This window comes from Geotrypetes seraphini, chromosome 7 (genome assembly GCF_902459505.1).
Source record: "Geotrypetes seraphini chromosome 7, aGeoSer1.1, whole genome shotgun sequence".
Classification (NCBI taxonomy): domain Eukaryota; kingdom Metazoa; phylum Chordata; class Amphibia; order Gymnophiona; family Dermophiidae; genus Geotrypetes; species Geotrypetes seraphini.
In genome coordinates this window covers 43,821,577-43,836,923 of record NC_047090.1, presented here as the reverse complement: position 1 = coordinate 43,836,923, position 15,347 = coordinate 43,821,577, and the positions used below count along the sequence as shown (strand labels likewise).

Below are 15,347 nucleotides of genomic sequence, written 5' to 3'. Positions count from 1 at the left end.
GATGGGAGGGAGGGAAATAAAAATGTCGGGTTCTACTGTACAGGGGGAATGGGTAGAAATTTAAAGATGCTGCTCATTGGGTCTACTATACAGGGGGATGGGAGGGAAGCAGGCAGGCAGGATGGCTTCGGGGGTGGGGTTGGGTCAAAGTCTGGAAGGCAGTGAGGGGGACATAGGAAGGAGGCATTGTGGGGCACTAAAGACATAGGAAGGGGCACTGAGGGCACAGGACGGATGCACTGGGGCCATTAAGAACATGGGAAGGAGGCACTGGGGGTACTATGGACACAGGACAGAGGCACTGGGGGCACATAGGACATGGGAAGGAGGCACTGGGGGGTACTATGGACACAGGATTGAGGCACTGGGGGCACTTAGGACATGGGAAGGGGTACTAAGGACATGGGAAGGAAGCACTGGGGTACTAAGGACATAAGAAAGGGCACTAAGGACATAGGATGGGACACTATGGACATAGGAAGGGGGCCACTGAGAGACAGGCAGGCATGGCGCAACAGAGAAATACAGGGGGCCTGGGAGACAGAGATAGAAAGAAAGATAGACAGACAGGGGGCCAAGGAGAGACACAGACAGAAAGAATGACAGACAGACAGACAGAATCCAAGGAGAAAGAGACAAAGAAACCCCCCACAAAAAAATAGACATCTACTCTAGCATCCGTTAATGTAACAGGCTAAAACACTAGTAAGTAAATAAAAGAGGTAGGGGTGGGTGGGAGAGGGGAGAGCTGGAGGGAATGGAGACTAACCCAGACCCTACTCTGTCTGCCAGAAACTATCTCTAGCAGAAGGTTCAATCTTACAAAACTGTAGAATTATAAAAGGCTATTATTCTAAGGAGACTAGCTGTGTAAAATTTGCTCTTTTAAGATCTAAACTGTCTATAGAAGGGAACTTACAATTGAGCTTTTCTCACCAAACCTATCAAAGCTCAGAGCAAAATAATGTATTGTACCCAAATATATGTCTTTTACTCTTCTCTCAGAAAAAGAATGTCCTCTTCCCTCTTTCTCTCTTTTCAGAATTCCTATGAGCGTCCGAGTTGTTACCGCTGCAGCAGGCGCTAAAAATCCTAGCATGGCTTTGTAAAGGAGGGGATAAGAGTCCCCTTTACAAAGTTGTGGTAGTTATTCCTGCACAGCAAATGTAACAATTCCTATGAGCCATGTCGCATTTGCCATTGTGGAACTCATTACTAAGCCTTTGTAAAAGGGGCCCTAAATTAGCAAAGATCCTAATAAGCACATCCTGCTATAAATCATATAATCCAATACCTATTTTAAATCAGAACTGTAAACATTGATATTAAAATAATAGTATAGATATCAGTTCAATTCCAAATTTCTTTCTCAATTAAAAGACTTTCTGGAAAATAGAGATGCAAGAAAGAAAATTAATTTCCATGGAAACTTTAAAAAGAAACCTAACTTAAGAGCTTTTTGGGTGCATAGAAAGAAAGTCCCTCTTCACGTGTAATGCATCAGGAGTCAAATCTTGAAGAATTTTAATAGCCATATAACAATTTATGCTGATGTCTAAACTACAAAGTTAAAATCGTATCTCACAGAACAGAGTGCAAAAATGTTTCAACTTAAGAGGCTCTATTAGGTTTCTCCACTGATATCTCTAATATCTCAGTTAAAATTAAGATCTTGATAGGAACTTAATCAAACTCAGCAGTCTGAAATTAGAACTTAATAAGCTCTAGGTATCACCGATGGATCAATTTTTCATGAGCAGATATGGCTCTAGTCAAAGGAAAGTTGTTATATTATAGATTATATAATAATAATTATATAAGAAAGCTATAGATTATTATAACAAGAATTATTCTTCAGGTCTATTTTAGATTCCAAAAATATATTTTCTTTCATTAAATCCTGATTTGCTCCTTTTGGTAATTCAATCATTATGGGTAGAAATATCCTTTGGCATTAGACTTAGGGCTCCTTTAACTAAGGTGCGCTAGCGTTTTTAGTGTATGCAGCGGATTAGCGTGTGCTAACCGCACGCTATGCGGCTAGAACTAACACCAGCTCAATGCTGGCGTTAGCGTCTAGCGCGCACAGCATTGTAGCGCGCATTAATGCCGTAACGCAGCTTAGTTAAAAGAGCCCTTAATCATTCCTCATGTGTGGTTCATAGTCAAAAGCGCGCGACGACTAAGGTGCACCGACAACCCAGCGCAGACAACTGAGCGCAAGGCGGAAACGCACCGAAGAAAAACAGTACGGGGGGTGTTGGTGAGGAACCCCCCCCCACACTTTACTTAATAGCCAGATGGACAAAGGGGAATCCATAGACATCATTTACCTTGACTTCCAAAAAGCCTTTGACAAGGTACCCCACAAATGGCTGCTTAAGAAGCTGTGGAACCACGGGGTGAAAGGGGATGTCTACCGATGGATTAAACACTGGTTGGCGGGCAGGAAACAGAGGGTTAGAGTGAAGGGCCAATACTCAGGCTGGCAATGGGTTACGAGCGGATTCCCGCAGGGGTCTGTGCTGGGACCGCTCCTGTTCAATATATTTATAGACGACCTGGAGACGGGGATGAAATGTGAGGTTATTAAATTTGCAGATGACACCAAACTCTGCAGCAGGGTTAGAACCACGGAAGACTGTGAAGACCTGCAAAGGGACCTAACGAGACTGGAAGAGTGGGCAAAAAAGTGGTAAATGAGCTTTAATATAGAGAAATGCAAGGTCATGCATGTAGGGAAAAAGAACCTGATGTTCAGCTACAAAATGGGGGGATCATTGCTAGGGGTAAGTAACCTTGAAAGAGACCTGGGTGTGTTGGTAGATACAACAATGAAAGCATCGGCACAATGTGCGGCAGCCTCAAAGAAAGCAAACAGAATGTTGGGTATCATCAAAAAGGGTATCACGACCAGGACGAAGGAAGTCATCATGCCATTGTATCGTGCAATGGTGCGCCCGCATCTGTAGTACTGCGTCCAGTACTGGTCGCCGTACCTCAAAAAGGACATGGCGATACTTGAGGGAGTCCAGAGAAGAGCAGCTAAATTGGTAAGAGGTATGGAAAACTTTTCATACGCTGACAGGTTGGAAAAGCTGGGGCTATTCTCCCTTGAAAAGCGGAGGCTTAGAGGAGACATGATAGAAACCTTCAAAATCCTGAAAGGCATAGAGAAGGTAGACAGGAACAGATTCTTCAGAATGTGGGGAGCCACAAGTACAAGGGGGCACTCGCAGAAATTGAAAGGGGACAGGTTTAGAACAAATGCTAGGAAGTTCTTCTTTACTCAGAGGGTGGTGGACACATGGAACGCATTCCCAGAGGTTGTGATAGGGCAGAGCATGCTACGGGGGTTCAAGGAAGGTTTAGATAAATTCCTGAAGGATAAGGAGATTGAGGGGTACAGATAGAAGTAGAGATAGGTTATAGGAAAAGTCAGGGACCACCTAAACAGGTCATGGACCTGATGGGCCGCCACGGGTGTGGACTGCTGGGCGCGATGGACCTCTGGTCTGACTCAGCAGAGGCAACTTCTTATGTTCTTAATAGAGATCGCGCCGGCGTTGTGGGGGGGGGGGGGGGGTTGGGGGGTTGTACTGGAAACTTAACTTTTTCCCTCTTTTTTAGGGAAAAAGTGAAGTTTTCAGTATAATGTGGGGGGTTATAACCCCCCACGACACCGGCGCGATCTCTGTTAAGTAAAGTGGGGGGATTCCCCCCCACACCCCCCGTTGGAGCCCTTTAAAATACTGTTTTTCTTCGGCAAGCTTCCACCTTGCGCTCAGTTGTCTGCGCTGGGTTGTTGGCGCGCCTTTGTCGTTGCGCACTTTTGACCTGTCACCCTCATGTGTAATTAATTTAGCTGTTGCTTCAGGCTGAAAAATTGCATTTCAGTAGTTAAGAAAGACAAGATGCAAAGTTAGCTGGCTTTAATCACAGGATCATTAACTGTTACCATTTTAGAGGATGATATCGTACCATAAATTTTTGCATACCAGCATTTTTTTTCTAAGTGAATGTCAACTGAAGGTAATAGAGTCACAATCAAAATCTTTTGCAGTTCTTTTGATAACATTTAACACCACACCTTCCAGATTCAATAACTATTTTGTTAAAAGACCCAGATGATAGATCAAGAGAGTCTATGGAGATTGGACTGCAGGAGGAAGACCTTTCCACACCCATTATTGATGGGGTTAATAAAATAACTTTATGAAACATTTTCTGAGCATGACAAAATTTTAACATGTGCATAGGTATGCAGGTTTGGACAGAATTGAGGGTATATGCCTACAGTTTATGTGTGTGTGTGTGTGTGGGGAGGCACAAAGTTTTGCCCTGCCCCCTGCACTCTGTTCTCTTCCCCTCGTGACCCCAAATACTGCTGGCGGGGATCACCAAGCCCTGCCTGCCAAAGTGGTATTTTCTATGGGCTGCCTGGCTGGACTCCTCCCACCTCCAGGCATGTATAAAAACTGAGTGTTCGTTGGGCAGGGCACCCTCCTCATGCATGCTCAGTTTTACATAAACTGAGTGTGCGTGGGGGATGGGGAGGTGCCAGCCTAGTGGCAGCAGCCCCCATAGAAATTGCCATGGAGAATCAGAACATCAATGGATAACCTTTTCAGCTGGCAGCGCTTGGGGATCCCCACCAGCTATATCAGCAGATACCTGGTACAGCATTATGAGGGGGCTAGAATTCAAAATGAGGGGCCCATGCTATGCCACTGAAGAGTACATACATATAGCTGAACTTGTACCTTTATCCAAGAGCATTTATGAACAGAGCTATCATTGGTTTTTGGCTATCCCTGAATTTATAAGCCTCTCTCTTTTTGTCTTAGTTCTCAGCACATAAGCTGTCACCACCTTACCTGGCACAATAAAGTGAACAACAGCCTTTTGGTACCAGGAAAAACCTGTCGGCCAGCAAAGATCTGGATTTTTTTTAATGCCCCTCAACTGTCTGCCCCAGATCAGGTTTCTCATCATTCTTTCTTCCTCCTGATTTTCAATATAACTACCATGCCAGTTAGGAGCAAAGACATACTCTGACAGGCGTACAGTTCTAATCCCTTTCTCCAACAGTTCCAGTTCAAGTAGGTAACGACTCCCATGTATAAAATCTGAACGTTTTTCCACATTCACAATGCGCTTCAGCCGATATGTCCTACAAGCAGTAAAAAACTCATTAACAGATCTTACACACAGATTTTTATTATTATTATTATTATTATTAATAATAATAATAATCAGTTTATATATCACAAGGCTGTAAAGTCCTATGTGGTTTACAATAGTTAAATAAAAGAAGTTGAATAGAACTGAAAAAGTTAAAAGTCAATAATTAGAGACACTAAAATGATCAAAATAGTGCATAATAAAATTTTTACGAATTAGCTGCCTAAATACTTCGAAAACAGATGTTTTTAGATGTCTCCTAAATTCCCCATAGGTGTCAGTAATGTCAGTAATACCCCATAATGCTTCTCGATATGAAAAAAGATTTTGATAATGTTTTTTTAAAGTTTACATCCTCTAACAGGCGGAAAAACAAAATTCAGATGTGAGTTTCTCTGTCTGTTGGTTGCAAAAGAGAAAAGCTCAATTATAGATTTGGGAGCTAAACCAAACAAAGCCTTAAAACAGAAGCAACCAAACATAAACTATACCCATGCCTCCACTGGCAGCCAGTGCAGTACTTGATAGGAGGGTGTTATGTGATCATATTTCTTCAACCCAAAAAAAATTAGCCTGACTGCTGCATTTTGTACTATTTGCAACTGTTGCTCATTAACGGCCTCTTTTACAAAGCTGCGCTAGTGGCTGCCGTGCGGCAACTGCCCCGAAGCCCTTTAAATCTATGGGCTTCGGGGCCATTAGCGCAGCCATTAGTACTATGAACACAGGATGGAGCCATTAGTGCAGCCACTAGCGCGGCTTTGTAAAAGAGGCTGTAAGTCTTTAATTGCACATTAAGTCTTTAATTATCTCTTCAAATTGTTAGAGCCCTAGCCCCTTTTTATTTCTTGAGAAAGGAAATAGCCTATTGTTTCCCTAGAAACAGTATGAAGTATAGATGCAAGTCCACTGAAAGAAGTGGTGAGTTGGGAGTATAAGATGGAGTATAAGTGTGTTGGCCGGCAGGTGCAAGCTTTCCGCCCGCCCTCTGAATGGTGCCTTCAGTTCTTGCGAGTGATTTGCAAGAACTGAAGGCACCATTCAGAAAGTGGCGCCGGCCCAAGCAAGTGGGCGGAAAGCTCACGCCTGCCGGCTGACACACCACTGGACCACCAGTCAATGGGAGACATTTAAGGGGGTGTGGGACAGGACGAGGTGGTGTGGGCCCAGGCAGGCAGGCGGAGGGCTCACGCCTACCGGCCGATGCACCGTTGGACCACCAGGCAATGGGAGACATTTGAAGAGGAACGGGATGGGGTGGGGGAGGTGTTTTAAAAAGGAAGGGGGAGGTGGGGTTTTTGAGGGGGTTATTCCCTTCTCTGTTCGATCTGGGTTGGGGAATACTTGTCCTCCCACTTCTTGGAAATGTGGGAGCAGTATCAAGGAAGGCTCAAGAGTCTGTAGTTTTCCAAGTTCTTTGCTGAGATCACGCTTTGGGATGGGGATGGGTGAGTTAGGGATGGGAAACATTATAGTTTGGTTAATTATGATGTTGGTTTTTTCTCTTTTTATATTAGTTTTGCAGTTGCAGTGCACCACTATGTCTTTCACTTTGTTTGTATTTATGCTCCGACTGCGGTGGGCAGTGGTCCATTATATTGTTGTTTTTTTGTTGTTATTTCATTGTTCTGCATACTGGAGGTTGCTCCATGCTCTAGGAGGGGGGGGGGGGTTCATGCTGTGGTATTCTTGATTATTGTTCCAGTTTTGTATTGGACTTGTTTCTGTTTTGTTTGTAATTTATTTTGGAAACCAATAAAAATTGTACCATAACAAAGGGATGGGGTGGGGGCGGGGGTGGTATTAAAAAAGGGACGGAACAGGAAGATTAAAAAAGGTACTGGGGGGCAGGGCATTGGGACAGGGTACAAAGCCTGGCAGGGAAGGGGGGCTGGGTGCAGAGCCTGGTATGTATTAGTACACAATTTGGTTCAGAATGTTTTTTTCTTGTTTTCATCCTCTAAATCTAGGGTGCGTCTTATGGTCAGGTGCGTCTTATGGAGTGAAAAATACGGTATATGTCTATGTATTTATCTCTGAAAGCTCTTTAAGAATTCTATTGGCCAGTTTACCATGGGCTGTAGACTGCTTGCTGCAATGCAGATCACAAACAGGAAACAATTGTAATCTCATACTCCCAATACCATGAATGATCTTTGGTTTCCTCTTCTCAAAGACAACAGAGTTGAGGCGCACCAGTGATCAGCTTCTGTTCATGAACATTTCATAGCCCAGTTGTGACACATAGCCTTGACAAGATCAGCATTAGAGGATATTTTGAGCTGGATTCTCTAAACGGCGCCATTATCAATTGTCACCTTCAAAAGCGGCACCGTTTGTGTGTCAATCACGCAATGGTGCCGTTTGAAGAATCACGCCTATGTGAAAGGTAGGCATCAGGAATGTAGGCCAGGGATTTAAAGGCCTACATTTCTGGTGCCTACCTTTCACAAGAATTTTGCCTAAGTCCACTTCTGGCATTAACTACGCCTAAAGTGGCCTTAAACTCCACAAGGCGCTTCTTTATATGGGACAACGGCGCTGTTTTTCGGCACCTCCATTTTTTAACAGCTTTTTAATTGGCATAGTCTTCAGCAGAGTCTTTAAACCCAATTCCTGACTGCAACGGCAGCCATCTTGGACAGGAAACCCCCCTCTAAAAAAAAACTCCCAACAAGGCAACAAAGAAATAAACCCCGAAATGTCCAATACTTGGGAAAGTTTGAAAAATAAAACTTCCCCCTTTACAGAGCCCACCATCAGCTCTAAGTAAATTGACTCAGTCCAGAGTTCTGGCTTCAGCCCGAAGTTGCAAAGTGACAGTCTTTCCGTTAAGCCCGCCTAACACCACGATTCTCTAACCAGCGCCGGTTTGAGAATCACATTGCCGCTGAACTGATTGTGGCAAGAGAATCTCCCTGCCGCAATCAGTTTAGCAGCCATGGCAACCTGTCCCGCTGCAAAGATTGCCAGCATAAGGGATGCCCAATCCCTCTTGCCAGAACCCCCGCCCCCATCCCTGCAAAGATTGCCGGCAGGAGAGATGCCCAATCCCTCCTGCCGGTATCCCCCCATCCCCACAAAGATCGCCAGCAAAAGGGATGCCCAGTCCCTCCTGCAGGAACCTCCCACCCCCCGCAAAGATCACTGACAGGAGGGATACCCAATCCCTCCTGCTGGAAACTCCACCCCCCCAAAGATCATCAGCAGGAGGGAAGCCTGGGTGGGCTACTTTTCAGGGTGTAGTGGGGTTCCAGCATGAGGGATTGGGCATCCCTCCTGCCAATGATTTTTGGGGTGGTTCCTGCAGGACGGACTGGGCATCCCTCCTGCTGGCAATCTTTGCAGGAATGGGGGTTCTGAAGGAAGGACTGGACATCCCGCCAGTAGTCTTCATTGGGGGGGAGGGGGGATGGGCTGCTAAACTTATCATGGTAAGGAGATCCCTTGTCATGATAAGCTCAGCGGCTGTGTCTGCTTGAAATGTAGGCCCAGGCACCTATCGCAGGCTTAGGGAGGCACGTAGGGTCACCTAAGCTCATGTAATGCCACTTTTGGGTGAAACCACACAGATGCCTAGCCTTAGGGGCGCTTAGGTGGCCCCAGATGCCTCCCTAGGCTCATGGAGGTGCCTACAATGTAGGTGGCCTGCCCGGGATAATTTTTTTTTTTTTTAAATCGTGCGTCCCAATTGGTGGTTAGACAGCAATAGGCTGTCTAAAATTGGGACTCTATTTATAGAATTTGCCTTTTGATGGAGACTTCAGTAGTTGGAACCCAAGCACAGTACCAGGTAGAGCTTTGGAATCTTGCCCAGAAATAGCTAAGAAAAAAAGAAAAATTTAAATTGAATCAGGTTGGGCAGACTGGATGAACCATTTGGGTCTTTATCTGTCATCATCTACTATGATATGCTACTATGCCTGTAGGTGTTATTCTTAAGTAATGATGCTTTAATTTAAATATTGATTAAAAACATCATAGTCAATATACCATACAAACTCATAAACACAGGATGCCCAGAAATATGTTGAGTATATTTCTCAGATGGAGAGTTATAAACAAGGCATTCGAGCTCAGAAAGTGGCAAAGTTTCGGCGAGATGAGTTGGATTAAACTAAGGGGTATGTTTACCCATGGATGGACCGTCATAGGAAATCACACCGGAATTGACCAAATAAGAAAATAACGTTTATTAATTTCTCTAGTGAATCATCAGTTGATGAATTGGGGACTAAAACGCGGTTGGGTGTACAACCCCCTGGTCCAGTTGATCCCAATATTCTGTCCCAATCTTTTTTACGGGTGGTACCAGTCGAGCCAGTAGTTTCGACAGTAGCAGCACTGGCAGGGAAGAGCAGGCCAACGCGCAAACAAGTGAAAATACATTGAATACTATTTTTAATTTATCCTCCAGACTTTTGAATGTAGTGGAAGAATCTTGTTTTAAAATTCAGATTATCATTTGTACCAACTCCAAAATATGACCCATACCATGTCAGAGTATATCTTCACTGCTTTTTTAGATCTTTGAAGTTGCGTTTATTTTTTGGGATAGAACAACATGAGAAAACCGAACAAGATAGTCAGGAAACTTTTCTTACCACCCATCGGGTTCGGTGTTCCTGGATGCCCCCGGGTCCTGCTGATAGCATGATCACTGCCTTTGAAAACAAGGTGATTAGAGATTTGACTAATATTGAACAGCACTCTAACACAAGGTGGAATAATATGTCTAGAGCTCAAAGACAGGCTTTATATTCATTGAGAAATGATGATAGTATCATCATTTTAAGGGCAGATAAAGGGGGAGGGGTAGTTGTGTTAGATAGGTCAGCCTATTTACAGGAAGGTCATCGTCAGCTTAATGATAGTCTGACGTATGAACTTTTGGCCGAAGATCCAACTAATAAGTTTCAAGATCTAGTATGTGCATTACTCACTAAAGCCAATAGACAAGGTATCATCTCATTTAAAGAATACAACTACCTCTTCAATAAGTGCCCTAATATACCTTTTATATATTTTCTTCCAAAAGTGCACAAATCGATGACCTCTCCCCTGGGGAGACCTATTTTGTCATGCTGTAATTCATTATTTGAACCTCTTTCACAATATTTAGATTATTTACAGTCATTCATGTGTTCAAGCCCTTCTTATATCAGAGATTCTATGGATTTTTTACATACTTTATTTGAATCTGCCAATCTTATGTCCATTGAAGATGAAATTTGGCTCGTCACATTATATATCACCTCACTGTATATGAGCATTCCTCAAGATGAGGCATTACAGACTATTGAACGTTATTTATTAAAATCTGATATGGTTGGAGGTAAGAAAGAATTGTTAATGCATATGGCTAGGTTTGTCATCCAATATAATTATTTTAGTTTTGAAAAGCAGTTTTACCTTCAAAAAGTAGGGGTAGCGATGGGGGCTACTGTAGTCCCTGTTGTGGCATGTCTATATAGGGCAGATTTTGAACAACAGTATGTGTATCAATCTCAGTTTTTTTGCTATTGTTATATGGCGTAGGTTTATTGATATCTTCTTTATTTGGAAGGGAGAAAAGAATGAGGTTTATCATTTTGTGCACTATTTAAATCAATGTAATGCGCACCTTGTCTTTACAGACTGTTCATGCTAATCAGATAAATTTTTTGGATGTTATTGTGCATTGAAGTTTGATACTTCCATTTATTGTAAAGAAACAGACAGGAATACTTTGCTGCATTATGGGAGTCATCACCCCAAGAATTTGAAACAAAGTATTCCAGTAGGGCAGATGCTTAGATTGAAAAGATTGTGTTCATCTAATCAGGAATTTAAACATCAAGCTCACATAATGCTTAATAAATTTAAGGAATGGGGATATTCTAATGGATGGATGTTTAAAAAAAGCTTATAAACGTGCCTCCAATGTCCACTGGGAGTGGTTAAAATGTAAATCTCAGTCAAGTAGTCAAGATACATTAACATGTGTCCTTCCCTATTCTGTTGAGACCTTGCAGTTGCGTGCTGCTATAGTTAAACATTGGGACATTTTGAGATATTATCCAGAGTTCTCTAATTTACCCCGATTTTCATATAAACGGGGGCACAATTTAGGGGAGTTAATAATAAAACCTAAATCTCAGACATTGTCTTCCAATGAAAATAGGGGACATCATGCTTGTGGGAAATGTGTTTATTGTCAGCATGCATTAATAACCACTAGTGTGCCAATACCCCATGGTAATCGAAGGTATGAGTTGTATGAATACACTGATTGTACTTCTATACATGTTATATATGCCATCATTTGTCCGTGTGGTTTAATGTATATAGGCCAAACTCGTCGTGTGGTTAAACTTAGAATAGCAGAACATCTGAGCTGCTTACGCAGTAGTGTTAAGGCAATTTCATGCTGCTCATGGGGGGAATATTTCCAGACACTTAGAGAATTGTGAACAGAGATTTATTTTTACTTGGGATACAGTGGCCCCAAGGGGGCTACATAAAGCGATTGAATGGCCTCTGGGTTCCTAGGAGGTAGCCAATCGGCTTATAACACATGGTGATCATGTGGTATAAGTACTGCGGTATGGGAGTGTACTTGACTGCTTTGAGAGTGTTTAGAGATGGCTGTGCCGCCATTGAGTTCTGAAGGGGACTCTGTCCCAATGTGAGGCTGTCTGCGTTTGCTAAGTATGTGTTTAATGATATGTTATAATATTTGATATTGCTGTTTAAAGTTTGAATGTATATTGATATATGGCTGTTTTTTCAGAGAGTGTTACATATATCTTCCTCTTGAAAAAGCTGGAAGGGAAACACGTATGATGTCAAAGAACTACCGGAGACTGCATACTGTGTTGAGGAAGTTTCAAGGTTTTTGAATTGTACTGACTTCCTGGATTTATGAATAAGATGTGTTGGATTGATGATTTTGGATTATGACTGTTTTAAAATTGAGCTTTTTTGAATGAACTTTTCACTTGTGGTTTTTTTCATTTGCGATTTTGTGAGAGAGCACTGAGCACTTTGGAAGATGCAGCTGAACCCAGGATGATCTGATGACTTCAGAAGATAAGAATTTCATTGTGATGGACTGTTAGAACTCTTAGATGGTTGCTTATTTTCAACTTAGGAGCACTGCTGGAGAATTCTGGGCATCCTGTGTTTATGAGTTTGTGATGTTTTTAATCAATATTTAAATTAAAGCATTGTTTGAAAAATATTAATTCTTTTTTTGTAGAAAGTTTAGAAAGTTTTTGAAAGAATTAGGTATTACGAAGTAATACTCCCATTGTAGTGTATATTCTTAAGTAATGGCCATGTGTCCTCCCCTTGGACTTTGAATGTTGCCACATAGCATGCCCAACCTAACTGATCTGTGCAGCTGATGGTTCAACAGCAGACTTAAATCAGGGACCTGCCACATGGCACTGCACAGAAATTAACACCTACAGCTATGGAATTTATACCTCTCAAAACCTTATAGGAGTAGAGAGATTTCAAGATGCTCACATACCCCCTATTCTTCTGGTTAAGTTTCTTTAGAAAAGCTTTGGTGACATCAAGTGCTTCTTTTTCCTTCAGCAGCAGATTTCCAGATACATTGCAGTTCAGGTCTATCCGGTCACTCCTTAGCATCTGGAAATCTAGATTTGTCCAGTTGAATGTCTGGTTCCAGTTCACAATCTTTTCAAATATGGGTGAATATTCTATTTGATCCTTCTCCTCCTCTTCCTCTATATTCTGTATTTGCAAATCTCCAACTGAGTCTTGCTCCTTTTCCTCCAGCACCAGTGTGTCTTTGGACAAATCTGACTTCTGCCATCTTGCATTCTTCCCCAGATCTGCTTCCATCTTGACCCTTCCAATGGTTTCGACACCCTGATCTGTGTCCCTTTCCCTCTGCATTGCAATGGAAGGTTTCTCCTCAGTTAATGAATGTGCTTGATGAGTCATTACAGCTGAATTAGATATGTGGGTCGATTTAATGGTTATTTTACTGAGCAGTGAAGCTTGTTCCTTAATCTGGGTGACCGGTATATCTGATGACCTGTATTTGCCACTTTGTTTCATTTTGTTCACTTCCATGTTCTCTACTTTTGTTGACAGACTCACTCTCTCTTGCAGATTCATGCCTTCAGTATTTTTGGTTCCAGCACGATTCCCATGTAATATCCCTTCCCCAGTATTCTTATTTATGCCGAGGTCTTCATGTATGATTTGACATGGGTAATGGGATTTACTGGGATTGTCCTGGACGCCTATTATCTTTTTGTACTTGCTGACAAGTGGATTTTTCATTTTGTTCTGTAGAGATTGCTTCTGGCTCTCATTGACAGACAACAGCTTTATTTCTTGCCCAATATTTTCATCATTATCATTTATTATAATAACATCCTCTCTCTCCAGAACATCGAATGGTCTTGCGAGATTCTGTGCTGCATATTGATAATTCTCATCCTCATCACTGTATTCAAGATTCACCTCTGCAATAACACAACAGATAAGTTGTTACAATCAACATGTTTATCACATTAGAGAAACTTGCAGTAATGAAAGAGATTTTTTAAACTTGCTTTATATAGTTTACCTCAAATGGTTCAAATATGATCTAATGAAGGTAGCTGAATTCTTAGAAACAAAGAAACATGATGGCAGATAAAAGTCAAATAGCCCATCCAGTCTAACCATCCGCAGCATCCACTATCACCTCTTCTCCCTAAGAGATCCCATGTGCCTGTCCCATGCTTTCTTGAATTCAGACACATCTTATCTTAAGATGAATGAAGACTCCTTCCTCAAAGGAGGCCTGAAGGTCAACATCTGGAACAATCTACATTCTTAAGTTGTTGGACAGATTGTTCTATTTCTACATTATAATAGTAGATTTGTAGAAGTTAAAATTTGCCATATGTATAAGGCAATTTCCAGACAGCCAGTTGACATCAGGGGTGGGACTGCAGCAGAGGGAACACGCTGCACAGACCGACGGCAGCCTGCTAGGTTCTCTACAGCACCGGCGATCCTCTGCAGACTGCCATAATTAGCTTTAAAAGTGAGACCGGGAGGCCAGGGGGGAAGCCAGAGGATGCTAGAGAGAAGGAGAAAACATGCAGGCCTTTGGGGGAGCCCCCTGATGTAGAAATACACAGAGGGAGGGGGGTCCAAAGAAATGTACATATGCCAGACTAAGGGTGGGGTGGGGTTGGGGCAGGGAAGGAAGGAAGGAAAGAAAGAAAATTGTTGCAGGAGGAGTGATGAGAGAGAGAGAGAAATGGTGCATGGGAGAGAGCATGTTGGGTTGGGAGGTGGGAAGGAGGGATGTCACTCGAGTGAAGAGGCAAGGAAAGACAAAGCATGCAGGAGATAGGAAGTGTTGGACTCATGGAGAGGGTGAGATGGATGGGGAGGACAGAAAGGAGGGAAGGAGATATGTCACACTTGGGGGAAGGGGGAGAGGGCAGAGAGTGAAAATTTGGACTCATGGAGAGAAGTTGGTTGGGGGAGGGAAGGAGGAATGGAGGAGAAGCAGCATGCAGGAGGAAGAGAGACAGAAATGTTGGACTGGTGGAAAGAAGGGAGAAATGTTGGACTGGGAGGGGGGCCAGAAAGGAAGAAGGGAAGGGAGATGGACTGCAGGGGGCAGAAAGGAGGAAGGGAGAGAGAAATGTTGCACTGGGTGGGGAGGCGAGATGACTAAAGGAAGGGAGAGATACCAGATCAGGGAATGAAAGGGAAGGAGGGGAGTCTGGTAATACAACAGAAATAATAATTACAATAGTAGTAGAAAGAGATGCCAGATTATGAGAAGGAGAGGACTGGAAAGGGGGGGGAGGAAGGAAGGAGAGAGATGTTGGACTACGGGGGGAGGGGGAATAGGGAAGGAGAGGTATGTCAGACCATCGAAATGGGGAAGAAAGGAGAGAGAGATAGGAAAGGAAGGTAAGACATAGAAAAGTAGATTTTGAGAAGAAAGCAGAAAAATTGAATTTTAAGTTAATGCCAAAGATGGATGCAAGGCAGAAAGTGAAGGAGAGAAAAACAGTCAATGAATGAGAACATGAGTCACGTGAATGCATTTTCGTTACTATGGTTATGTTGGCTCCTTTTATATGTGCTGAGAACAGCCTGCCCTTCTTTCGCTGCCTGACTGTGTCTGTTAT

General features: G+C 42.9%; 1 protein-coding gene across 1 annotated transcript in view; it reads right to left on the bottom strand.

Annotated features, from left to right (window-relative positions):
• The window catches only part of B4GALNT3 (beta-1,4-N-acetyl-galactosaminyltransferase 3), a 251,193-nt gene that overhangs the window by 69,700 nt on the left and 166,146 nt on the right, over positions 1–15,347 (bottom strand). The window contains exons 15-16 of the mRNA XM_033951856.1: positions 12,701–13,670; positions 4,878–5,173 (exon numbers count right to left, since the gene is read on the bottom strand). Of these exons, the coding sequence (XP_033807747.1) occupies positions 4,878–5,173; positions 12,701–13,670 (1,266 nt within the window). The remainder of the gene's footprint in view (positions 1–4,877; positions 5,174–12,700; positions 13,671–15,347) is intronic.